Source organism: Lissotriton vulgaris, chromosome 7 (genome assembly GCF_964263255.1).
Source record: "Lissotriton vulgaris chromosome 7, aLisVul1.2, whole genome shotgun sequence".
NCBI classification, from domain to species: domain Eukaryota; kingdom Metazoa; phylum Chordata; class Amphibia; order Caudata; family Salamandridae; genus Lissotriton; species Lissotriton vulgaris.
Window position 1 is genome coordinate 206300058 of NC_141695.1, and position 26892 is coordinate 206326949.

The 26892-nt window shown below is 46.4% G+C and overlaps 1 protein-coding gene across 2 annotated transcripts in view; it reads left to right on the forward strand.

Moving 5' to 3' along the window:
- Positions 1–26892, forward strand: part of LOC147701202 (B-cell receptor CD22-like) — a 479604-nt gene that overhangs the window by 425596 nt on the left and 27116 nt on the right. For both annotated transcript variants that reach the window (XM_086929956.1, XM_086929955.1), the window contains exons 7-8: positions 26314–26407; positions 26493–26562. In XM_086929956.1, the coding sequence (XP_086786082.1) occupies positions 26314–26407; positions 26493–26562 (164 nt within the window). The remainder of the gene's footprint in view (positions 1–26313; positions 26408–26492; positions 26563–26892) is intronic.

The window sequence follows — 26892 nt, forward strand, 5'->3', positions numbered from 1 at the left end:
TGGCTGTTACCGACCAGTATTGGGCGACCTACATCTGGCCCTAAGACACACTTGTCCAGTTTGAGACAATCGATAATAACGTCCCTGCTTAAACTAGCCTTGGGATTAGCCCAACCACTAGCCCATAGTAACAGTGGGGTCCATGTACCCTTGTCAGAGACTTACTGATGGCTTAGCTCATCGTGCATGATAAAATCGAAGCTAGAGGGAGGGAGATGGAAAAGTAGCCTGCACATGCTAATTTCTCTGTTTGTATGATGCTGGGGTCTAGGGGTATTATAGTGTCACATCTTTCTAAAGCAGCAGACACACTGGAAAATGAATATGTTCGGGAGGGGAAAAAATAGCACCTCACCCTAAAGACTGAGGTAGATTAAGTACTGCTTCTGCCTAGGCTTTAAGCAGCTGGTCTGCAGTTGCCAAGAACCAGCGGAGTCAAACATTACCTCTAAATAGCTAAAGTTGAGCATGCTGCCAAGAGATTGACACCTTACCATTAATTTGGATACGGTTTTCCTTCCTGGGCCACATGCCATAATATGTAACTTCCCAAAGCTTGTATCCAAACATTGTGACGATCGAAAATCGTGCCCCAGATGAGTTGCACAGCCGTGTACACCTTTGAGAAATATATTGATTCGTACTCCATAGTGTTAACCAAGTTCATCCAATTTTATTTCCAATTTTCAATCCATTTTTATCCGTCACGTCAAAGAAATGAAGTTCAAAGTTTTCAGCATTTTAGTTGCTCAGGAATTGCCCATCCGGGCTTATTCGCAGGCATGTAAACAAACTCTGATTTCGACCTTCCTCAGGGGTATCTAAAATGATTAAAAAATGATCATCGGCTCCACTCATTTTTAAACAGTGATAATGCACAATAACTCATCAAGAACCGAAAATAACTGGCACTATGGTTATTTTGATATGGGGAAGTCTTACGGTGGAGGTAAATCATTGGGAAGGCTCAGAGGGAAGGTGAACTTGGGATGTATGGTAATAAATGGGAACTAATTGTTTGGCTCTAATGAATGAAAACAGAGTTGGTTTGCATTTAAATACGGGAGGCATGATTTGGACATTACATTTTGGGCTGATCATGATTGATTTAAAAAGTTACTCTTTATCAGAACCTGTGTTTTAAGCCTGTTCAATAAAAAACCAGACTGAATCCCAAAATATTCAGCTATGTTTTCGACTGCACATAACGCTCTATCTGGGTCGGTTGTGATTATAGTGACATCATTGGCATAAGCCAGTATCTTAGTATCCCAACTCTGCTGACTGGCAGGGATAATTTCATTGGAGGCTTCCAGTTATCTGAGGAGTGGGTCTAAATATAGTGCAAACAGCAAGGGGGAGGAGGGACACCCCTGCCTGGTTTCTCTTTCGATTGAGAATGGCTTTGACTCTTGCACATTATTCACACTCAGGCAGTTGGTTTGATGTACATAGCCCGTTCTCCCTTGGTGAAAGATGTCTCAAGGCCATTAGCCTCCAAGATCTTCAAAAGATAACTCCACACACCCTGTCAAAGCCTTCCCACCGGTTCCACCTCGGGTAGCAATCACAGACTTTTTCATGATTAAAGATGAAGGGGGAGTCAAACTTTCGAAGAACCCCTTAGAGAAACCGACCAAGAGAAAAATAAGCATACTTTACACAGGGAACAGGAATCTACCTCAGTATATATTGAAAAGAACCAGGCGGGAACCGCAGTAGCAGACATTGGATGCCCTTTGCTCTGTGATTCTGCTCAGTTGAACCTCCAATCTGTTTTAGCCAGTGGCTTCACTGTTTCGAGTGAAGGGCTGCCTGCGGCCGATGTCATATCTGATGGGACAGATAAATGTTTCTCACTCACAGAGGACTCCCACTCAGGTGACTCTAGCTCTGGCAACAGCAAAATAGAGGATAGCTGGTCGACCTCAGGTTCCAGCACACTGGAAGCACCCAAGACCACTCTTTAGCAATAAAAATATCAGGAGCTCAGGGTTCTAAGAATCACACTGATCATCAAAAAAACAGGGGGAGACGCACTATCTGCACCGGGCTGAAGTGGGATTATTCTCACAGTAGGATGATGGGATCAGCAGAGGTGGCACCTGCTCAATCATAAAAACCTCAATATGGCCATTAGGCTCGAGAGACAATAAATACAAACCCTGCTCTGAGCTTGATTCTAGAGTCGATTAAGGAACATCGTGCAGAGACCCGGACGGATGGTAAAAAAGTTAGGCAAGCTACTAAAAAAACTGGAAGGTGTGGTGCGGAAAGTAGGGAAGGTCTGTGTTGAGACCAGCTGGCGACTCAACTACTGTTGAGACCGTACTGACTGCTGTGAGAGAGCAGACAAGAGTTCACGATTAACCGACATCATGTGGAAGCTGGGGGATCTGTAAAATTGCCAGTCCTTTATGCTTCTAATAATTTATTCCTTTTAACTCTGTGAAATTGTGTGTTTCCTGATGAGCAGTGTAGTTTCTAACTGCTAGATCAACTAGAGATTCTGGAGCCAAATTATTTTGGTACATATTGATGTGATCAAATATCGGGCTTCAGGTAATTATTGGAATTGGCTCCAACAATTGTACCCCAAGTTGTGATATGATGTGGTATAATATTAAGTGGTATGAAACAATGGAATCTTGAGATGCTTTGCATGGGTGTTGTGTAGTTGCAGAATTAGGTAAATGTGTGAACATTATTTTCTCAGACATGGCGTGAGATGCAGTGGTACGCTACTAGGTCATGTGAAATTGTGTTGAGTGAAGTGGTATTCGATGATGTGGTATGAATTTGGTGTGATATTTTTTGGTATGATCAGATGTGTTCTCTCACTGGATAGTGTAGAACAGAATGGAATTTCTTTTTGCAACAGTTAATTAAAACCGGCACAGTTAATACTACTTTCTTAGGTACCATTTCACACATAATAAAAGGAATACAAAAGTGAAGATAAAATGCTTTGTTTATGTAAAACAGGAACAGGTAAAACATATAATTTTGGAGCTAATACATACTATATTAACATCTTATTGTAACTGTTCTTTAGTCTTATTACAACTTTTCTCAATAATTAATTAGAACCCAGTGAGAACTTTACTAAATTTACAAGTCAGCTCCGTATCCTCAGGGTTTAGACAGGTAATAATGATCTGCCTACATATTCCTAATCCTCTTGAACTAAAGAGGGTTATAATAGTTCTCATCTTGCTTGATTTAAGTGTGGACAGATACACATCTAATGGATAAGATCTTCTTTCGGTGCCTTACAAAGCAAACAGGCAATTCCCTCATTTGCAAGCCAGGGTGATTTCTCTGCTAGTGACGGGAATAATTCCAACCTTAAATTCAAACATTTGTATTTGGTGAACCCTGAATGGTTGGATCCAAAATAAGGTGCAGGTTTCAGAAAGTTATACGCGCTGATCAATATCCAGGCATGACATAGCTTAGCCAATGTTAGTTTGTCCTCTAGCAATGACTTTTTCCCCATACATGTATTCATTGTTTTTTCAAATACTGCGTACTTTAAAAGGCATCACCCGAGAGCTGGCAATTATTGACCACTAATTTTGATACTAGATATTTTATTTGAGTATAGCAGTCTGAAGCAACACCTGACTGTCGGGCAATAGTTTGCTTTGTGAGGCTGAATTCCAAATGGATCAAGTAACCACTGGTAAAAGGTAGGAACACACTACGCAATACTGATCACCCTAGGCATAGATCACGCAGGGAAACATGAACTCACTAGCATAAACCATACTAGGTAAAACAACCTCCTAATCATAAAATACTGGCAGAGGTATCAGGCAGGATGCATAAATACATTAAGCATAAGGTAATTACCAACATAAACACAAATCACCAATCACCTTGAGCAAGAATCACATTAGGTACTGCCCCCAGGCCAACCGGCCTTCCATGGGGCTCAAATGCTCTCTGTTCAAATAGTCAGGGCGCGCTGCCTAGGCAGCGAAGCAAAGGTGTGCAAGAGTCTGGTTATAAACATGGGAGCGGCCCACTAAGTGCTGGGCAGCTGTGGCAGGGAGCATGGGCACCTGCAGACACAACTTGGGGGCACTGGCAACTCGGTTCCTCCTGGGCCTCCACCGGGGCTTTCTAACAGATGTGTCTAAAAATGTTACAGCTGCCCCCTCCCTTGTGGGGCAGCTGGAAGCACCACCTAACAGACACTGGCACCAATGTGCCTCTCTGTCCCACTCCAGGACTACAGAAATACTTGCCCCCAAACGTGGCAGCTGCCCGCTCTCTTTTGTGGTGCAGCTGTGGTGAATTTAGCCAAGGCACCACTGTGCCTTTGGAGCCTCACTCCGGGACTCCCAACTTTCAACAGGAAGATGCGGCAAAAATGCTCCCAAGGCCCTGCCACTGCCCACTGTCCAGCAGGGCAGCAGGAAGGAGAAATGAGCACCAGGTCACGGGGGACGGCACCAAAAATGTGCCCCCACACACCGCACAACCAACTCACACGGAACTCCACTCACCGGATTGTTGCGGGGACTCCCCTTCCGGCGCTGCTCCTGGTGCGTGTACTGCTCGTGGAAGCCCTCCTCAGTGGGGCTTCTCTGGCGATGACGCTGAGGCAGCAGGAGGGCACCGGCAGTGAACCTTGGCCGGTCCCACCTCTCCACAGCTGTGGGGACACCTTCTGATCGGCAGGCAGGTTGCGGAGCTCCCCTTACTTCCCCAGGGGTGCAGGCACGGCAACACAGAGGCAGGGTGGGCTCCCGCCGGACTCAGGCTTTCCTTCTCGGCATCCGCGGGGCTCTTCACCAGCATGAGAGCCCTGCCGGTCCACACACCCACTTCCTGCTGGTTTCTGGTCAGTCCCCGCCCACATCTCGGCGAGGGCTGCTGGACTTCCTGTTTCCTCCAGGTTACCGCGGGGAGCGCAGCGGTGACTTCTTTGGGGCACAGCGCTTCCTTTGAAGCCCCTGAGCTGGCGGCGGTGTTGCGGCACAATACGGGGTAGGCTCCCGTTTCAATCCGGCTAGAGGTTAAAAATCGGCACAAAGTCCCTGGTGGTGTGGGCACCCACTAGGGATATCAAAACCGAGCGGGTGGGCAACCGCTAGGGGGATAACCACGGCGCACAATGCAGGGTGGGCTCCCGCTCAGTTTTTCAGTAGAGAGATGTAGGGTGGGCACTTGCTTGAGGACGACAAAGCGCAATCCAGCAGGGCAGAGACAGAGCGCTCTCCAGGGCACAAATCCAGCGCTCTGTCCAGGGACAAACAAAGCTCTCCTTTTCCCCACTGCAGAAAATAAAGCACTCCCAGGCGCTTAAAGTCCCAAATCTAGGGAAAGTCTCTTTTTAGAAGGAAGGGGGGGGGCAAGGCTGGGCCCAGGGGCCACCTCACAGGGCCCTCCAGCTGGAGGCAGTCCCCAGTGGTGGTTCCTCCTGGCGCCCAGCAGCAGCAGCAGGCCCCCCTCAAGTCAGGAACCAGAGAACAACATACATGGGGGTCACAGCCCCTTCTTATACACACATTTCCTTTGTCACCAACTATAGGGCAAGGGGAGAACCAGTTACAACTGGTTCTGGAGCACTTTCATTTTGCTCAGCCCCTCTCCCTTTTCACAGGACAGGGTAGGGACGTCAGACGCACCACAGGAGGTGGTGCTAGCATTTTTGTAGGGAATACACAGCCCTATTCAGGTCCCAGGTGCAACTACTCCCTCCCATCTACATGCAGGTCTCCCTATTCACCACCGGGCAGACCCATCCTGTCTGCACTTCTCCACTGTACACAATAAATCTGCACACACCATTGTGCAGCATTTATTCTCACTGTTCGCACATACCAAACTCGCCCCTGCCCTCCTCTCACACTAGGAATTACCATGACACATATATCCCCCATGCATTCCTATGGGAGGGCAGGCCAATCTCACCACACGCACTCACTCAGATTGGGCACGCACTTTACACTGGGACACAGCGCCAAAGTTCGCAGAAGCCAAAAAAACAACTACCATCAGGTCACATTTAAAAGCAAAAAGTTTAGGGGTGAACCTGCCAAAAGGGCCAAGTCCAACACAACCCCCTTCCAGCCAAAACGCAGGGCAGACCAATCACCACTGTGATGGGCTTCCCTGCTTTGGGCGATAGAACACGGACATGGACATGGGCCCGCAACTGCAGGGACACCCTCCTGTTCTACGCCACGGTGAACCCATGTGGTTCCTTCTGAAAAAGCTGTCCCACTGGTACTCCCAAGCTGTCCACGGCCCGGACCAGGTCCTAGGCCACCCAGATGCCACTGGTCCTTGCCCATTCGTGGAGTGGGGGTAGTAACCCCTGGCACATAGTAGCCATTCTCCACTCTTCCCCTCATCAGGACAGTTCTACACTGCCACTGATCCTCCAGCCTAGGATCTGCACCCTCAGGCGGACCAGAAGTCACGGGTGAGGCTCTCCTCCCCTACCTTTCTTTCTAGGGTTCCTCACTCTCCTCCTCGGAGAGATACACATAGAACACCACTCTCCCACCAGTTCAGGACCTCTCTCTCATAACTGGTCTCCCAACCTAGGGTTTAACCCCTCAGGTTGCACCGGGGTCAGAGGCGAGGACGAGGACTCCCTCCCTCCAGTCATTATGCTGTTTGGAATTTTAGGTTGCTTGGATTGTGAGCTATGGTAAGTTGTTAAGTGATGTTAGGTTGTGATGAAAAACTGTGGCGTAATGTGGTGGGATAAATGGTTGCATGCTTTGTTAAGGTAAGTTAAGGTAATTTTTTATTGTTTTGTTTGTTAAAACTGTAATAATTTTACATAGATCAAAGTTCCTTCACTCAGCAGTTTAAAATCCTTTCAGCATTAGCAGTGTAAAAATTAGCATGCGGGGGGCGTGGCCAAGATGGCGGCGGAGTAGGACGCTCTCTCGAGTCCCTCCGGCGCCGTGCCCGGACTTTGCCTTGTTATAGCGATTTAAGCAGCCTGCCTTTCGCCTGCTCCGGACCAGCGGTGAGCCTGGAGCCTGGGGGCCCGGTCCGGAGTCTCGGCGCTTGCTGCGGAGCCCTGGGAGACGCACCGGCGGCGACGACGCACTGCGGCCTGGAGGCGGCCTGGAGGCGGCCTTGTAATCCCCGGCCTGCAGTGAGAAGAGAGGCCGGACTTCCGGCCTGCGGCAGTACTGGCCGGGCCGGACCGGAGGAGAGATCTGGAGCTGGAGATCGTCCCTCGGGGAGCGGTGCAGTGCCTCCGCATCGCGTTAGAGGCGGGGACCGGCGGGGAGAGCTGCGGTCCGGAGCAAAGGTCCCAGTGAGTAGGGAGGGCGTGCGGCTTCCCCTCCCCCCCGAGCCGGTCTCAGCGCCTTGCCGGAGCGGCCCCGATCGCGGGATCCCCACCCACGCCTGACACTGGGGGAGCCCCTGGACACAAGCGGTGGTTGCCGGGGGCGCTGGGGCGCCGTGAGGGAGGCCCCCGGCACCTGGTGATTCCGGGCGCAGCACCAGGCGAACACTTGGACCCGGCGGCTGCGCCCTCTGGCATGAGGTAAAGGAGAAGGCCTACAGTGTGGAGAGCCCTGGCCCCTGGAGCTCGATTCAGCTAGCCTGCTTTTCTGAGAGGGCGTCCTGAGAGGGGAGCGAATAGGCGCTATAGCCCAGCGGTGGGGACTGTTGAAGGCCCAGCAAACTGTGGGGTCACAGAAGTGTGGTTCCTATCCACTGGATCTCCCTGAGGCACTCCGTGAAGCCCTGGATGGTAGTGGAATCCTACTACCGCGCTGCCCCGGGAGTGGGGGGATGCCCGGTGTGGGACTGGCTGGCCTGCCTTGCTGCTGATATTGGAGAGACTGCCACGAGGGTGGGACGCAGCGGGAGTATTTGGCGCCTACAGCCTACAGCGGCCGTGCGAGAAGGTAGCACCTGAGCCCAGCTGGAATGTGGCGTTTGCGACTAGTGGGTCGGTGGTCCCTGCCCTAGCACTGCTCCTAGCATTGGTTCCACTGTGTTGCAGAGAGGGGTGCCGAAGACCCCTGTGTGGATACTGGGGCCTACTGGTGGGGTCCATTACAAGAGCTGACTCGGTGCAACTTGGATGGTGCAACAGCGCTGACCGACGGGGAGTGGTGACGGACAGGGGGAGTGTGAGATTCCTCCTGACAGCAAAGGGCACCCAGCGACCGAGAAGAAGTGCTGAAATGTCGAACGCATCCCGCAACAAAGGGAAAGCGGGGAAGGATGGTGCGGCAAAGGCTACCCTGCACCCGGCGTCCCCCGGGTCCAGCGCGTCGCCTAAGAAGTCGGACGATGAGGCCCCAGCGACTAAGGCCTTCATGACGGAGCGCTTTTCCTCCATCAGGGAAGACATTTCGGAGCTGCGCGCCCAATTGGCCTCGGACCTCTGAGAGGTGCGGAGGGACGTGGATAGCATCGGGGAACGGGTGGCGACCCTGGAGGATCATGACGTGAGCGTGGCTAATGATGTGCACCAGCTACAGCAAGATATTATCCGCCTAACTGAACAAAACCTGGACCTCCAGTCCCATACGGAGGACCTAGAAAACAGCTCGCGCAGGAACAACATACGCATTAGAGTGGTCCCATGGGACTGTGAGGCAGGGGACCTCCGGGGCTATGTCCAGGCCCTTCTGTTGCAGGTGTTGGGCGATGACGACGTCCAGGAAATCAGGATGGACAGAGTGCATAGGGTTGGATTGCCAAGGAGAGGTGGGCCGCCACCGGACATCTTGGTGTGTGTTCATGACTTTCAACTGAAAGAACGCATTTTGCGGAAGGCCCGAACCATCACCTCGCTGCAATTTAGGGAGCATAGGCCACAGTTGTACCAGGACTTGGCTGCGACGACTCTTCAGAAGAGGCGGGAATTCCGCCCAGTGACTACCTTCCTTCAGGAGCGCGGCATCTCCTACTCTTGGGGCCACCCGTTCCGCATTATTTTTTGCTGGGAGAACAGATTGGCACAGATCCGCTCCCTCCAGGTGGCAAAAGTTCTCTTGGGCCTGGAGGATGTGTACCCGTCGCAGGATGTGGGTGGCTCTACGTCCAGGAGACGCAGGCGTTCCACGTCATGGCACAGGATGGGCCCAGACTTAGATGCCAGACGGCCTGACCGCTCGAATAGCCTGCAGGAGAGAGGGGCCTCGGTGGCCTCGGTAGCTTCAGCGACACTGGCGTCCCCACAACAAAGCTCAGGAGCTGCTTGATCCTTGACCATCAGCAGGCAGGCGCTGGAGGGGGCAGATGGCTTTCGGTCCCGTGGGTTTGAATGTACTTTTGGAGAAGACACCCGGTCCGTGGTCCATGGGGGTACCCGCTGTGGTCCCCCGGCCCTATCCCTGGAGGACTCCTTCGTTCTACCCTCTACTGGGAGTGTTAAGTACACTTGGATGTAGCATCCTGAGTTCTTTCTTATTGTTTTCTTGTTTGGGGGGGGTTGGAGGGTGGGGGGTTCTGGGGGGTTGCAGGGGGGTACGGTGGTGGCGACATGAGTGTTCTGTGGCGTGTGTGGTGGGGCTGGGGGGGGTGGTTGTGGAGTGCGTGGAGCGGGAAGGTAGGTTGTCAAGGTTAATGGAGGCTAACAGTCAGGGTGCTGGTGCCTGGGGGGGGTGGGATGGGTCACCCTTCAAGGCTTCATTTGTCGGATGAGATCTCGATTGCCGGGGGAGGTCCATGCGATGCCTAAAGAGAGTTCTGGTTTTATGGTTCCACGATGCCTGTTAGTATAGGGACTTGGAATGTTAAGGGCCTGAACTCACCGCAGAAGCGGCAGAAAGTATGGAAGTATGTGAATGATCACCAGTTGGATGTTGTGGGGCTCCAAGAGACCCATTTGGCGCGCAAAGACGAGCTGCGCCTTCGGCATAGGGCGTATCCCCTTATATACAGGTCTTCTGCATCCACGAAACATAGGGGGGTAGCACTCCTCTTCCGCGCTGCGCTGCACTTCCAGCCTATTGACATGCGCAGTGACAGGGATGGCCGCTGGCTAATGGTGAAAGGGCTCGTCCAGGGGCGGCTAAGTACCTTTGTGGTGGTATATCTCCCCAATGCTGGCCAAAATCAGTTTCTACAATGTTTGTTGCAGAGAGTGGGTGACTTTGCTGAAGGGCACTTGTTCCTCCTGGGGGACTTTAACTTGGTATGGGATAAGACTGTGGATAGCTCTGGGTCCCATAGGGCTGACACGGGGGTGTTCTCTGCCTCCTCGCAGCAGCTGGTAGGGGAGCTAGGGCTGGTTGATGACTGGCGCTTTTTCCACCCTACCACACGAGACTACACCTTTTTCTCTCATGTACACCACTCCTACTCCCGATTGGATCACATTTTCCTTAGCCAGGCTCTCAGAGGAGATGTTCTTGACGCCGCCATTCTTCCACTTTCAATGTCTGACCACAGTTTGCTGGTGCTTAGCCTTCGTTGGTCGTCGCCTGGTGACGGACAACGGAAATGGTACTTCCCGGCCTCGGTGATGAGGGATGACACCTCTAATAAGGCGTTGCGGAAGGCCATCAGGGAATTTTTTGAACTTAATCCTGTGTCCGATACCTCGGTGTCCAATACATGGGACGCCTTTAAAGCGTCCATCAGGGGCACGTGCCTGGGCCTCAATGCGAACCTCAATAGGCTGCGGCGCAAGGACCGCGAGGATCTAGAGACCGAACTGGCGAGCCTCGAACAGGCTCATAAGCTCAACCCTTCGAGGGTGACCCTTCGACCCTTGACCGCGGTCCAAGGGAAATTGAGAGCCCACTACAACAACAGGGCCGAACTGACACTGTTGAGGCTGGGATGGCAATCCTACTCCTGTGGGAACAAGGTGGGAAGGCACCTGGTGCGTCAGCTGAGGGACAGACGGGAACATGAATATATCGGGGGGATTCGGGATGCTACGGGTAGGGAGCAACATCGGGACGAGGCGAAGGCGGCCATTTTTGGCCGCTTTTATGCAGACCTCTACGCGGGTGACAAGTTGCACGCGGAAGCCCAGAGGGAGTATTTGCGGCGTTTACCCCTCCCCCAGATATCCAAGGAGTGGAATGAGTTGCTGGAGGCCCCGATTACCAGGGAAGAGGTGCTCGAGGCTATCAAGAACCTAAAACTACACAAGGCACCCGGGCCGGACGGCTATACTGCCGCTTTTTACAAAACATACGCCACTGACTTGTGCGACTTTTTGGTGTCCCTCTTCAATGGCATGGCAGAGTCCGGTTCATCAACCGGTTCACTGGTGGAGGCGGTAATAACGGTTTTGCCGAAGCCGGGGAAGGACCCCACCCAGTGTGCCTCATACTGCCCCATAGCGCTCCTCAACATCGAAGCCAAACTGTATTCGGCGATCCTGGCGCATAGGCTACAAGACCTGATGCCGGCGATCATTCATCCTGACCAGTCCGGTTTTATCAAGGGGCGTCAGACTCACGATAATACGCGCAGGGTGGTACATTTAATTGAAAAAGCAAACAGGTTCCGCATACCGGCGGTCCTTGTGGGGCTGAATGCCGAAAAGGCTTTTGATCGTGTGGACTGGAGCTTCCTGTTTCATACGATGGCAGCCTTTGGCTTTTGGGAGAAGTTTATCACCATGGTGAGGGCTAACTTCTACAGCCCTAGGTCTCGCGTAGCGGTGAATGGCCACATGTCGGCGTTTTTTCCGCACTCTAGAGGCACTGGACAGGGTTGCCCTCTTTCACCTCTCCTGTTCGCACTAAGCATTGAACCCTTGGCAGTGGCGGTGCGGGAGCGGGAGGGGATTCGGGGCATTCCGTTCACAGGAGAGCAACATAAAATCACGCTCTTCGCGGACGACATTCTTTTCTCCGTGGCGGACCCGGAACACTCGCTGCCTTGTATCAAGGAGACCTTGCTGCATTATGAGGCGGTGGCCGGCTTCAAGGTTAACTATAGCAAATCGTATATACTGAACCTTACTCTTTCGCAGGCCGAGATGGAACACGTGCGACCTCTGACGCCTCTGGCTAGGGCCGATGGTTCAATTGTCTATCTGGGGGTCCACTTGACTCAGACTGTGGGCAAACTATTCTCAGCCAACTTCCCGCCTGTGTTAGCGAAGACCCGAGCTGAACTGGAAAGATGGAAACCTACATTTTTATTGTGGCTGGGTAGAATCCATGCTGTGAAAATGGTTCTCCTACCTAAATACCTGTATTTATTTCAGGCCTTGCCCATACCTCTGGACAGTGACTACTTTCGGCGTCTCAAGACGCAGATTTTGCGATTTGTATGGCAAGGGGGCCGTGCACGTTTTTCTTTCTCGGTATTGCGCCGGCCGAAATCCGAGGGTGGAGTAGGACTGCCTGACTGGTGCGAGAAAAAATCCTAGGACATCTAGGTTTTTTGAGTGAACAATTAGGTCAGACCAGTTATCAAGAAGGAACAATTGAAAAAGGTTGTCAAAATTAGATAAAAAGTATATTTTTATTCAGTATGTTTAAAAGTCATATCAGAAATGACCAAAGGGCCAAACAACATGATAGATATTAAAAAAAAATTTCCCTTGTCAAAATTATATACAATTTGAGTGTACAAATTAATAGTCATGGTCAGTCCTTAAGTAAGGAATAATGTCTTGAATATGTTAGTAATAACAAAGAAAAGGGTTTTTTTGTTATATTTTGGTTAATATGCAGACACTAATTTATGAACATTGGGATAACATATATATTGTTTTATAACTATATTTCAGGAATTAAACTGTGTCTCCTGAAGAAGGCGGTCCACTGCCGAAACGCGCGTCGAGTTTTAATGTCTGTTTCATTAATTTTGTGATTATTCCTATATTTTTGTTAATATATTTTTTTACCTTGTGGAGTATGATTTTTATGCTACTTTGTTATTGTAATTGTATATAATTTTGACAAGGGAATTTTTTTTTTAATATCTATCATGTTGTTTGGCCCTTTGGTCATTTCTGATATGACTTTTAAACATACTGAATAAAAATATACTTTTTATCTAATTTTGACAACCTTTTTCAATTGTTCCTTCTTGATAACTGGTCTGGCCTAATTGTTCACTCAAAAAACCTAGATGTCCTAGGATTTTTTCTCGCACCTGTTGCTACCCTGCCCTAGGAGTCTACAGATTTTCACTACCCAGGGGGTCCTTGTTATTCTCACTTGTAGGACTGCCTGACTTACAGCTGTATTATAAAGCGGCGCAATTGAGGGTGCTGGTGGAGTGGTCGCAGCAAATGTCTGAAAAACATGGACTGGAGTGTAGCAGGCAGATCGGTATGGGACTTGGCCTGGAAGCCAAAGAAGGACCGCCCTCTGAACGCCTATATTAGTACTCCTACGGGTACCACGCTTAAGGTGTGGGACACCCTGGCCTCGTACGAACGCTGGACTACGTTCCCCTCACCGTTCACGCCCTTGCATTTTAACCCGGCTTTCCCACCAGCATATCGAGAGGGGCCCTTTGACGCTTGGAGGGAGGGAGGATGCAGGGCCTTGGTCCACCTGTTTCATGGTCAGGATCCCCTCACTTTTGCTAACTGCATGAGGGATTATGGGGTCCCCCAGTCTGACCGATATCGTCATGTCCAGTTGCTCCATTGGGCCACGTCACCTGGGGTACTGGAGGCGGCTACGAGGCCTCCGTCATTTTTCGAGGCCTTCATACTGCGGACATCGGCCATGAAAGACGTCATCTCCTTCCTATATCAGCTCTTGCTTAAATCAGCGGTATCGCCTAGTCCGCGATACATGGAGCAATGGGAAGGAATGATAGGGAGAGATATCTCCGACAATGAATGGTCGGCGTTATGGCGGGACATGACGGCATTTAACCATTCGCTCCATCTACGGGAAGCCCACCTTAAGACCCTTATGCAATGGTACCTATGTCCTACCAGGCTCCACCTCTTCTACCCGGCCACCTCCGATAAATGTTGGAGGGGGTGTGGGCTCCTCGGGGACTTCTAGCATATCTGGTGGGACTGCCCAGTGATTCGGCCCTATTGGGAGGAAATCCTCTCACACATCAGGGACATTCTTCAATACCCCATAGAGGACTCTATGGCCTCTATCTTATTAGGCCTGCGTGAACCCGGCCTTGAGCATCAGACCCGGACAGACAAGAAGATCTTGTGGCTTTGTATTGGAGCTGCCAAGATTACACTGGCTGCTGCCTGGAAACAGAAGGAGGCACCGGCAATCTCACTGTGGCATGCACGACTTTGGAAGCTCCTAAGCTTGGAGAGAATGGCTGACATCTTCCTCGGCAATTTCAAGAACTTTCAGTTTCAGTGGGGTCCCTTGGTTGCGTTCCTCTCTAAGGGCTTGCCGTCCGCTGTGTGCCCCGCATCTCTATGATCACTACACCGGTTTCAAGTCTAGTAATGTGGATAGAATATGTGATGGTTTGAATGGAGTCGCCACCTCGGGGGGAGGGGGAGGGGGAAGGTGGGGGGGGGGGAGTTTTCCTTTCATGGTTCATGGTTTACTGAGGTGCATGTAGATGAGGTCGTAGCCTGTTCGAATTGGATGTGGAGGAACGCAGGATTGACAGCTCTCCTGCTTGAACTTTACAGCGCACGAGCCCATTGATAGACTCACGGAACTGTTCCTCTTCGATTATCTGATTATGGAGACATGCTTTTGGTTCCGTTATGCTTATGTTGATGTGAGATGTTGCTGCTTCATTTTTATTTTATTTGTTTACATTTGTAATGCGCACAGCTACCCAACAAAGGGTTTCCCGGCGCGGCAGATCCCAATAGCAATGCGGTTACAGAAACTAGATGTTAAAGAGCCATGTTTTTAAGGCTTTTCTGAATGTGATGTAATTCGACTCAGACCGCAATGTATGTGGCATTGAATTCCGTAGCGAAGGTCCTAGGAATGAGAAGGACTTGCCACCCATGCGTGACAGCCTGGTCCTTGGAATTTCAAAATGATTTGCCGTGGAAGACCGAAGAGATCTGGAAGGACGGTAGGGGCGCACCAGGTTTTGCAGATATTTAGGAGCGGTGTTGGTGGAAATCCTGTGCATAAAACATAGAGATTTGAATTTAACTCGGTTTTCAATTTTTAGCCAGTGTAACTTCCTGATGTATTTAGTGGTTGGAGTAGAGATGGGAATTTTACAGAGAAGTCTGGCTGCTGCATTTTGCACTGATTGCAACCTGCGGACAGTAGCTTTGTTCGCCCCCAGGTACAAAACGTTGCCATAATCTAGCCTAGATGTTATTAGGGCATTGACAACTGTTTTCTTGGTGTTTTCAGGCAGCATCCAACAGATCTTTTTTAGCCATTTTAATATGGCAAAGCAGGTGGCTGAAGTCTTTACCGCTTGCTGATGTAAACTGAGTGAGTCGTCAATAATGACGCCCAGGTTGCGAGCATGAGTAACCGGGGTAGGGGGGGTGCCCATTTCAGTTGGCCAATGTTGGGGTCCCCAAAGTTCTTTATTTTTGCCCAACACGATTAACTCGGTTTTTTCGCCGTTAAGTTTTAGGAAGTTTTTTTGCATCCAGTCGGCGATTTTACAGAGTCCGAGTTGTAGGGTGGAGGAATTATCAGAATCTGCAGCTGATAAAGAAAAAAGCAGCTGGGAATCATCAGCGTAGGAAAACATTAAAAGCCCTGTTTCCTCCACTATTTTGGCCAGGGGGCTCATATACACGTTGAAAAGCAACGGGCTAAGAATAGAGCCCTGTGGAACTCCGTGTTTGAATGTCATGGTATCGGAGCAGGCAGTTTGTGAGAAGACCTGGAACGTGCGGTTTTCCAATAATGATCTAATCCAGTTGAGAGCTGCCCCACGGATGCCCATGGAGTGGAGTGTTTGGGCGAGGACCGCATGCGACACGGTGTCGAATGCCGCGCTGAGGTCGAGCAGCACAAGTGCCACTGTTTCGCCCTTGTCCACCATGCGGCGGATATTTTCGGTTACCCCCAGCAAGGTAGTTTCTGTGGAAAAGCCTGCACGAAATCCCGACTGGTGGGATGGTAATAGGTCATGAGTGGTAATGAAATCAGTGAGGCAACGATGTACATGTTTCTCCAATATTTTTGCAAAGGTGGGCAGCAAGGATATTGGGCGGAAGTTAGCTGGCAAATTGGGGTCTGCTCCAGCTTTCTTCAAGAGCGGATGAATCATTGCATGCTTCCATTCACTGGGTACAAATTGTTCCAGTAACGAAGCATTGAGAAGATCAGTGATGGTAACCAAGACGTTGCTGTTAAGTTGCTTTAAGACTGAGCATGGCAATGGGTCTTTAGGTGAGCCAGATTTAATAGTTTTTAGCAGCCTTTGAACCATATCAGGGTTCAGCAAGGGCCAACTATCAAGTGTGACAGAAGATGCATTAACCGGAGTAGAGCAATCCGGAATGCCTGGAGCATTACCCGAGGTAGGTGATGCACAGTTTGGGGTAGCTTCAGTGGTTAACTTATATTTATTAGAAGCTTGATTAATGTCTTGGTGAATTTGGTTGACTTTATTGATGAAGAAGGCAGCTAGTAGGTCACATTGAGTTTTATTAAGTTCAGGTGGGAGTTGAGACGTATTAGAGCCAGCCAGCTCTTTTACTAGTTTAAAAAGTGTTTTGGAGTGGTCTAAGGCATTTGTGATTTTTGTGCAGATGAATTCTGCTTTAGCCTTGCTACACTGCTTTTGATACGCTATTAACTGAATTTTGTATTTTTCCTTGATTACAGGTGAGTAACTCCTCCTCCATTGACGTTCAAGATTTTTACATCTAGTTTTTTCATTTTGTAAGATATCGTTGAACCAGGGTGCAGGAGAGCGGTGGGTGTTGGGTTTAAGCTTTGTTTTGGGCAGGGTGGAGTCAATGGCTGCAAGAAGCCAGTTTTGTACTGTGGAGGAAAGCTGTTGAACAGTGGTCTTAGTGCATGACTCTAACTTGCGCCCCATGTGGGCTATGTATGGCACCTCGGTAACCTTCATGTGTTATCTTGTTTTTCTCAAAATAAAAATGTTACAAAAAAAATTTGCATGCAGTGTTTAAAAAACAGCATGTGTAAAATCATTCTGTTTTAAAATCAGTCTAGGCTGCATGTCTGGCTTGTGTAAAACATTGATCTTACTTCCTTGTTTTGCTAGCTATGAATGTTAAAAAATATAAATAACATGCATTTGTGGTAAAACTGTGCATTTCCAATACCAGACTGGTTATTTACTTTGTGTGGGACTATAATTGAAACATTTATAAGTGTCTAAATCTCTTTACTAACAAATTGTCCGGTCAAAGGCGCTAAAGAGAGTCCATTGCGTGGGTTCAGGCAATAAATGATAGTGGACTGTACAGTCTCCTTCTCCTTACAGTGGTGATTTTACAAATAAAGGTGGAAGTTCTTCCCCACTGAGATAATCTCTTTAAGAGGCCTCTGCTTTCTCAACTTGCTTGTGAGCACGGAGAAACGTTATCAGTTTGCAGTTTATTTGGGGTCGAATGGATCTAGTCCTCTAATGACGGCAGTTCTACAGGATCTCATTCCTTTGTCTATAAAGGCTCTCCTTAAGAAAGTGACTAGTGCTGGTTGTAATTTCTTACAATGACATATAAGATGAATGAAATAATTTTTTTAACTGCCTCAGAGATGGTACACCTGTAAGTCGGTGTGTTTCCAGTGTGGCGCGTCTGCCAGTGAAGGGTACTTTGCGAACAACAGTGCCATTAATTGTCTTTTTATGTGGACAGAAAATGTAGAATGTAGGTAGGCTGCTGGTTTAAGGACTTTGTAGGTATTGATCACTGTCCATGAGTGAGATCTTTGGGGAATAATGCTCTTATCCAATAGCAACGAATGACATTTTGCAGCTTTATTTATTGCTAGCTTAAATGTTGGAAAAGGCATGTTTTTTTTCCAGAGATCAAAAGTGCTGTTCGTTTTAGGTGTGTTATACAGAAATTGATTAACCTGCAATTTCTTATCATTATCAAGTCCTAGAACCACTAGAGCTCTATTTACAGAAGCTCCAGGTCCTCTAGACACTAGGAGATCCTCCTCAAATGTATTTATTTATTTATTTATTTATGACATTTGATTAAGCGCGAACAAATGCCAGTGGGCGTCTCGGCGCTAAGAAATCTGCGAATAATTCTCCTGCCGCGGAAGTGTGGTCCGATGTTACTGGTTGAACAGCCAGGTCTTTAGCTGTTTGCGAAAGGACCAAAGAGTGGGGCTGGTTTTGATTGACTGGGGTAAGGTGTTCCATAGTTTCGGTGCCGAGACCAGGAACCTCCGATCTCCCCAAGAAACAGTTTTAGTACGGGGAACCACTAGATCGTTTAGAGTGGTAGATCGCAGCGATCTGGATGGACGATAGGGGATCAGTTGTTCTTTGAGAAACAAGGGTCCTTGATTATGCAGAGACTTGTATGCAAAGCAGAGAGTTTTAAACTTAATCCTGCTTCTGACGGGAAGCCAGTGTAAGTCTCTGATGGTGTCGGTCGCAGAATTGTGTTTGGGAATTCTGGCCAGAAGTCTTGCTGCTGAGTTTTGGACGGTCTGCATTTTTTGGATGACCCTGACCTGGGCATTTGCAAAAAGATCGTTACAATAATCCAAAGTGGACAGCACTAGGGAGGTCACCAAGGTTTTCCCGGCGGTTTCAGGGAGGAAGGGGATAATTTTCTTTATTAAACGTAGTTTATGGAAGGCTGAAGATGCAATTTGGTTGGCATGAGAGACGAAGTTGAGGTGGTCGTCAAAGATCACTCCCAGGTTCCTCACTTTGATGGCGGGTTTGGGCGGGGTTCCAAAGGCCGTGGGCCACCATACGGAGGACCAACCTGGGGTGAGTTGTCCAAATATGACGTCTTCCGTCTTTTCGGATTTGAGTTTTAGACAATTGGAGGCCTTCCAGTCCCCAATTGCCAACATCCCTTCTATGAAGCTCTCGACTAACAGGATAGCCTAGGCCCCCAACCTGGTGTTCCCTGAAGAAACCATCCAGGTTCTGAGACTGGGTTTCGGGCACCTGGGAACATGGGAACACTCAGTCCCACACTCACTCCTACTCCACTGAGATAGGACGTGAGCCCCTACACCCCTCTCGCTACACGGAAACCTAGCTAGGCTACTCTGAACCTCTTCCACCACTCTGGGCTTGAAGATACCTGAACCACTACTTTTGGGATCACTCCGGAATGCCTCTGCAGAACCTCTGGCACTTTCCCAGCTGTCTGCTTCTTTTGCAAGAACCCATGGATTAGCAAACCCACACTCCAACAGGTGTTGGCGCAACCCCTCAATACAGCAACTGAGCAGCTGCACTTTGATAACCAGGTTGAACAGTCCTTCATAATCCTGTTCCATGTTAACCCCTATCCAATCAATCAGTGCATCATTACATTCATCCGCAAACTCCCCCCAAGACTGGTGAGACAGTTTCCTACTGCCCCTGAACTCCAACCTGTACTCCTCTTCTTGGGAACAGGTTACTATACTCTGGGAACTTGGAATGGGACTTCATGCACTGGACTCTAAATTGCTGCCACCACTGGACCCCACCCTCACTGGGGAATCCAAAAAACCATAACTGCGCTCAGGGGGTAATGAACCCTCCAGAGCTAATTTCTCTCTGGCGAAGGCCCTCTCAGCCTCCGCCATCTTCTCCTGCGCTGGAACCCTCTCAGTCTCTAGCTTCTGCTCTTCGAGGCCCAACGCCTTAAGACTCAACTCCTGAGCCCATAATGCCTTTTTCTCCTCTAAGGCTAACCTCCTATGCTCCAACTCCAATTTCCAAGCTTCCATATGCTCATAGCTCTCCTTCTGGAGTTTCTCTAAAGCCAGCTGATACTCCCTTTCTTCCCTCCTATCTACCAACTCCTGTGGGGACAGGGAAAGGGATGAGGCGCTGGGCCGACACTTGACCCAGCAAGGGACTCCCTATCTATGGGGTCCTCACTATCTATTGGCGTCCATGTCCTGTAATTTTCTCCCTCCTCTTCAGACTCTTCAGGGCTCCCCTCTGACCCACCACCCTCTCGGCGTGCAGCCCGGGCCCTTTCCTCCTCACTGCGCTCACGCTCCCAGACAACATTTTGCAATTGGATTAGGTTATCCCTAAGCTTGGACTTGGTGTCTGACCCACTCACGGCTATGTCTCTTCACAGAACTCTACCAACTCATACATACTGTATCTAAACAAACCAGAGAAATTGAAAGCTGACTCCATCTTGGCAGGATGCTCAGAGACACGTGCAACACAGGGGACCTAACTGTCCGGGCTGAAGCAAGAGTACACAATCTAAAAATGGCACTCTTAGGAGTTACAATAAAGTAAAACCCCAAAACAATAATTCCCAAACATGTGAATATCTAAATGCAGAGTTTGTAGTGCAACCAGTTGTTGCTGTAGTATTGCGCAAACACAAGTCCTAAACCTTCCGCTGCCATCAATGTTAGAAATGGGATCTCTGGTTGGCTAAGGCTTGTGCCAAAGTCAGGCAGAGACCACCACTCTAGTCAGGGCAAGGGAGTTACACACCAGGATCACATGCTCACCCCCTTGGTAGCTTGACACGAGCAGTCAGGCTTATCCCGGAGGCAATGTGTAAAGCGTTTGCGCAACACTCACACACACAGCAGCAACACACTAGGCACACCACAAAAAGGAACTCCACACAAGGTTATATATAAAAATAGCCTTGCCTAATTTCTCTTTACCTTTTTTTTTAATTAGTTTTGAGCAGAATGCCTACCACAATTGCACCACTGCCTAGTGTGGTGTTTTCTATCATGACATTTGGTAATAAACTTTCCCTCAGGATGTGATCTGATGTGATGTGTCCTGGTTTGATGTACGACATGCATTGTGTGGTACAGTGCAGTGTGAAGAGTTCTAGTGTGGTGTGTAGTCTGTTATGGTACCAAGAGACGTAGTGTATCCCGTAGCAGAGAAAAATCATGTAAAATTATGTTGAATAGTATGTTCAGTCATTATGCTGTTTGGAATTTTAGGTTGCTTGGATTGTGAGCTATGGTAAGTTGTTAAGTGATGTTAGGTTGTGATGAAAAAGTGTGGCGTAATGTGGTGGGATAAATGGTTGCATGCTTTGTTAAGGTAAGTTAAGGTAATTTTTTATTGTTTTGTTTGTTAAAACTGTAATAATTTTACATAGATCAAAGTTCCTTCACTCAGCAGTTTAAAATCATTTCAGCATTAGCAGTGTAAAAATTAACATGCAGTGTTTAAAAAACAGCAAGTGTAAATTAATTCTGTTTTAAAATCAATCTAGGCTGCATGTCTGGCTTGTGTAAAACATTGATCTTACTTCCTTGTTTTGCTAGCTATGAATGTTAAAAAATATAAATAACATGCATTTGTGGTAAAACTGTGCATTTCCAATACCAGACTGGTTATTGACTTTGTGTGGGGCTATAATTTAAACATTTATAAGTCTCTAAATTCCTTTACTAACAAATTGTCTGGTCAAAGGCGCTAAAGAGAGTCCAATGCGTGGGTTCAGGCAATAAATGATAGTCGACTGTACAGTCTCCTTCTCCTTACAGTGGTGATTTTACAAATAAAGGTGAAAGTTCTTCCCCACTGAGATAATCTCTTTAAGAGGCCTCTGCTTTCTCAACTTGCTTGTGAGCACAGGGAAACTTTATCAATTTGCAGTTTATTTGGGGTCGAATGGATCTAGTCCTCTAATGACGGCAGTTCTACAGGATCTCATTCCTTTGTCTATAAAGGCTCTCCTTAAGAAAGTGACTTGTGCTGGTTGTAATTTCTTACAATGACATATAAGATGAATGAAATCATTTTTTAACTGCCTCAGAGATGGTACACCTGTAAGTCAGTGTGTTTCCAGTGTGGGGCGTCTGCCAGTGAAGGGTACTTTGCGAACAACAGTGCCATTAATTGTCTTTTTATGTGGACAGAAAATGTAGAATGTAGGTAGGCTGCTGGTTTAAGGACTTTGTAGGTATTGATCACTGTCCATGAGTGAGATCTTTGGGTAAAAATGCTCTTATCCAATAGCAACGAATGACATTTTGCAGCTTTATTTATTGCTAGCTTAAATGTTGGAAAAGGCATGTTTTTTTCCAGAGATCAAAAGTGCTGTTCGTTTTGGGTGCGTTATACAGAAATTGATTAACCAGGGATTTCTTATCATTATCAAGTCCTGACCATAGTCCATCGTTATGGCTATATTTCTCCAGGTTTTGTTGTATCTGGTACCAAACCTTAATAGACGTATAAAGTCTGCCCAATGATTCATTCATTAACCCAAATTCTAAACACATTTGCGCTGGCGAGGCAGTCGTGGAAGTTGAAAAACCTTTTTGTAGATGCTTGTTATTAGGTTATTAAGGAGCACAGAATCTTTCCCATACATAGCAGCACTAGTGTAATTTAAGGTTGGCAGAGATTTGGCGGCTATTACTGAGAGCAACGGCCTTAGTGATGGTCCCCCCAGTATCTTTGACAACTACCTGTAGGCAAATGTTAACTCCTTCAGTGCGGCACGATTTTTCGCACTGTGCTGAAGGTTCTATTGAGCAGGCGGGCCATGACGTAACGGTTCCGTCATAAGCACAGCCCAACCGGCGCTCATGACGGACCAGCTCCGTCATGAGCACTGAAGGGATTAAAGCACCTGCTCACCGTGTCATGTAGTTTTTCTGCCCACGATGCTTTGTTATAAATGTGTAAATGGTATGCTCTCATTTGTTAATGTGTAATATTTTGAACACCAGAAATGGGGATTGATGTGTGGTGTACTGAGATCTAGTGTGGAGTGGCAAGTTCTGTTATGTTGCAGAGGATAAATCAGAGAAAGATAAGAGGGAAGAGACAGGAAAAGGGAACTATAGGCTGTGGAAGTGAATAGAGGCCCACAGGGACTTTAAAACACGGGTATAAATGGGATGCAAGAGTCATTTAGTTGCTGAATAAGTAAACCTAAAACAAGACATTGAAAATACATGGTGAACACTGGATGCTGATATTTCATAGTACTTACGAAACCGGAAAGCAGTGCTAATGTAGATGTAACAAAAGGCTGGACTTCAAGTGACGAGGTCAAAGATCCTTCATATTTGGTGTGACCTTGAAAATCCACTAAACGGATAGCTGCTTTCAGTGCTCTGAAATATATAATGATGACTAAGGCATTATACACATTACTAATTCTATAGAACATGGTTATATTTGGCGGGCAGTAACTCGTCTGTCTGCTCATTACCTTCCAGAATCCGAAAATGATGTTCATCCTTGTCATAGGGTCGCTCAAAGCAAAAACAAGCAGGGCTATTTACACAGGTAACATACACCTATGGGTAATTTTTATGTTTAAATTTACTCTTACACATTTCAGTAACCTTACTTATTTTGGCTCTCCACCATTAGCAAGCTAAGTTACTCAAAAGTGTGGACATACATTTTCCCACCCACTGAACTAAGAGGTAGAGAACAATTTACGAGGTGTAAGTTATTACTGCAAGAAGGAGCAGTAGTCATTCCAACACTACATATGGCGATCTATTGATACTGCAACAACCTACGATAGAAAATAATAGAGGCAGAAACTTAAAATAGAACCCAATATAAAATAAAATAAAATTAAATTCATTTAGTTAGACTTTTTGAATAAATTTTTCAATTAAACATAATTTTAAAATACATATTTTATGATATTTTATGATGTCACATTTCAATAACTTTTTTTAAATTTCAATATAAATGTAACTTTTGTATTTTAAAAAAATATTCAAACTATTTTAATGTATTATATAAATACATGTTTGTAATTTTTAATATATAATAAACAAATATAAACATTTAACTTCCACTGGGTTTTTAAAAAAAGAAATCCAGAAAATATTCATTTAACTTAATACATCTAAATTAACTAAATATTTATTACAATTAAGTTAATTAGGTTTTTCAAGTTTAATAATTGCTTTAGTTGTCTCTATACTTTACCACAGGGAGATCCCTTCCCTAGTGACGTAGATCTCCCGTGGTAAAGTAAAGGGAAAAGTAATCAAGTTTATTAAACATGAAATAACTATTTTTATTTCACATGTTAATATAAATCAATGTGTTTACTTTAAATGTAAAACAAATAAAAACAGGTACAGCACTTAGCATAATTTCAATTTGAAAATGCAATTACTTCAATCAATGACATTTAAGTTGTCAAATGTTTAAATATAAAAAATAGCCACCTAAATTAAAAATATTCTTATATTATTAAAGTGATATAATGAATTAATTAAAAGTAATTTGACAATATTTCGTAATAAGTTATGTTACAATATAACTGCATTCAAAAAGTTTCTTAAAATATATTACAATTATATGGCAATTATGTTTTACATGGATAAATTACTATTATGTTTTTATACAAACATTTCAAATGTATTTATATTTTTTTAAATAGTTTAAATAATGTAATGTAACATTAATTTCTACGGCCATTAGTTTTAAGTCCCTACCTCTATTGATTTCTCCCTAAGGGTGTTGCAGTACTAGTTGTTGACAATATGTTATATTGTGCTTGCTTTTGCTTTGAGATGGAGCCCAGTTGTGAATTCTGGGACTTGGGACCAAGCCTACAAGGTGTTAACCATGTGTGCCTGAACAGAATTCAATGCACCATCACTTCAGTTAGGAGTACAGGTTATTGTAGCCCCACACAACCCCACTGAGCATACCTGCTGGTGTGGTGTCCATACTTTCTATGCTACTAACAGTCCAGTAAAGAATTCAGGGACACAATGGTAATTGGAACCCAGTAACATTCTTTAGGATAGCACACTAAAGCACTGACCTAAGGAAAGACACTGTATGTGTATAGAAGTGTTTTAATTCAACAGTCATTTCCTGTTGCTTAGTACAATCTTAATAACCATATTGAGTATAATTAAAACAGCACATAGACATGTTCTAGCAGTAAGAATAAAATTAATGATTCTAACATATTTAGAATGTTCCACGCAGCCTAACACCTTAAAGACTTTTTCTATGTGCAATACTATGAGAGCATGGGATAGCTAACTTGCCTCTAGAGTTTCTTGGGGCCCAGTGCACTGGATACATGGTCACAGCAGATCAGCTCTGGTTATCAGACTTGAGGTCAGAGACAGCATTCACTCTGAAGGAAGACACACATCAGCTGGGTTCAGCTACTTTTTTCTCTGCATCGACTCACAGAAAAAGAGTGGATGTTGTGACAATCTGGCAGGACCTCTTGTGATAATCTGGTGTGAAGGTCTCTCTACATTTTCAGTCAATGTATGGGCTTTTTATGGTTGACCACTGACTTAGCCTAAATAAGGGACTATTGATTAACCAGACATAACAAGTATAAACCATGATCAAAATACGTAAACTCAGACTACATGTTTATTTTACTCATCCACTATCAGACCATTAAATGTAGATAGCATGGAGCTTGTACAGACTTGTGTCACCCTATCTGTTAGCTACGTCATTGTTTATATGAACTGACACTTTTACAAGTTTTGAGAAAGATAATAACACGCTGAATGTGGATCAAAAGCAGACAAAAATCGAGTCTGTCCGAGGGAGTTGATGACAGTTCATTCAATACTGTTTTGGGTTCTTTGGGCTTCAGTAACTTTACAAGTGCAGATTGTGAATAGAAATAGACTTACTCTTTTTTGGGTTGGTCTTTGTCCCTCCATAAACCCCCATAACCCATCCTTACTCCTCCCTAAACCCCATCTATTTTGTAGTAAGTTTGTACACATTTTCAACCACCCCTTGGGTCCTTATTACATTACGGCTAAATATGAAATGTATATGTATGAGGATCTCCCTATAGAAAAGGTAGAAGAGGTGGCAGTGGAGATTTACACTCGTACGTTTGCGAATATAATGTTGTAATACTTTAGTAGTATGATTGTAGTACTAATAAAGTACTACAAAATGCAGTTTGGCAATAGGGCCCAGTGTTTCCTACCCACCAAAAGCACAAATCTCATTGCAAAATTCCTCTGTGATGTGCAGACAGAAGATGCGGTAACAAAGCAGAAAGACACTGAACTGAAAAGGAATGGTTCTGGAGTCTTGAAAAAGCACGTTGATCTAGGGAGAGCCTGCTCCACCTGGGAAAAAAGGTAAATACATGATTGGGGAGGGCTACAGTAATAACACTCCAAAAGGAATTATCTCCAGACTCACCTTGCACTGTTGTCATGATATACTAATACCATTGTGTATAGTTTGGCAAGGCACCGACAATCTCACTGATTTTGGCATCCCATATTCAGCTTTCCCCATCTGCAACTTATTTATCAGTTTGATTTCTGTCTGAATTACATTCCTTTTCTGTCTTTGCAGCCGCCTCTGAGATCTCAACTTTTGCTGTTCTTGGAGGTGTTGCAGCAGCCATTTTCCTAATTCTGCTCCTGCTCGTGATTTTCATTATAATAAGGTACCGTGCTCCCAGAACACCTGGAACGGTGAAGCTGGTTTCTGATAAACATCAGCATCTCAATGTCTGTATCTTCCTTCATCAGGGGCAGAAAGAAAAAGGTGACAATGGCAGTGAAAGAAAAACTCCCCACTACAGCTACTGGGTACAACAGAGTGAGTAGAGTCCTTATACAGTGATATCATTAGTAAGGAGAAATGAAACTACAGGTCCCTAGTTCATATAGTACTTGCCAATCAGGGCCAAATAGCATTTATGTATCGAGGCAACATTTGACATGTGTGGGACTTCCTGTGTGACACCTTTGCCACTCCCACTTGCGCACCCCACATGTTCATGTGAAATGGAATAATATGGAGCATTGTTCTAGAGCCACTGTCTTTTAGCAGTAGTTAGCAACTCTTGAAATGTTGTTTTGTTATGTCTCGGCTATGGACAGTTTTAGCTCTCTGTTGGTTAGACTTGTTATTTCGAATATACATATA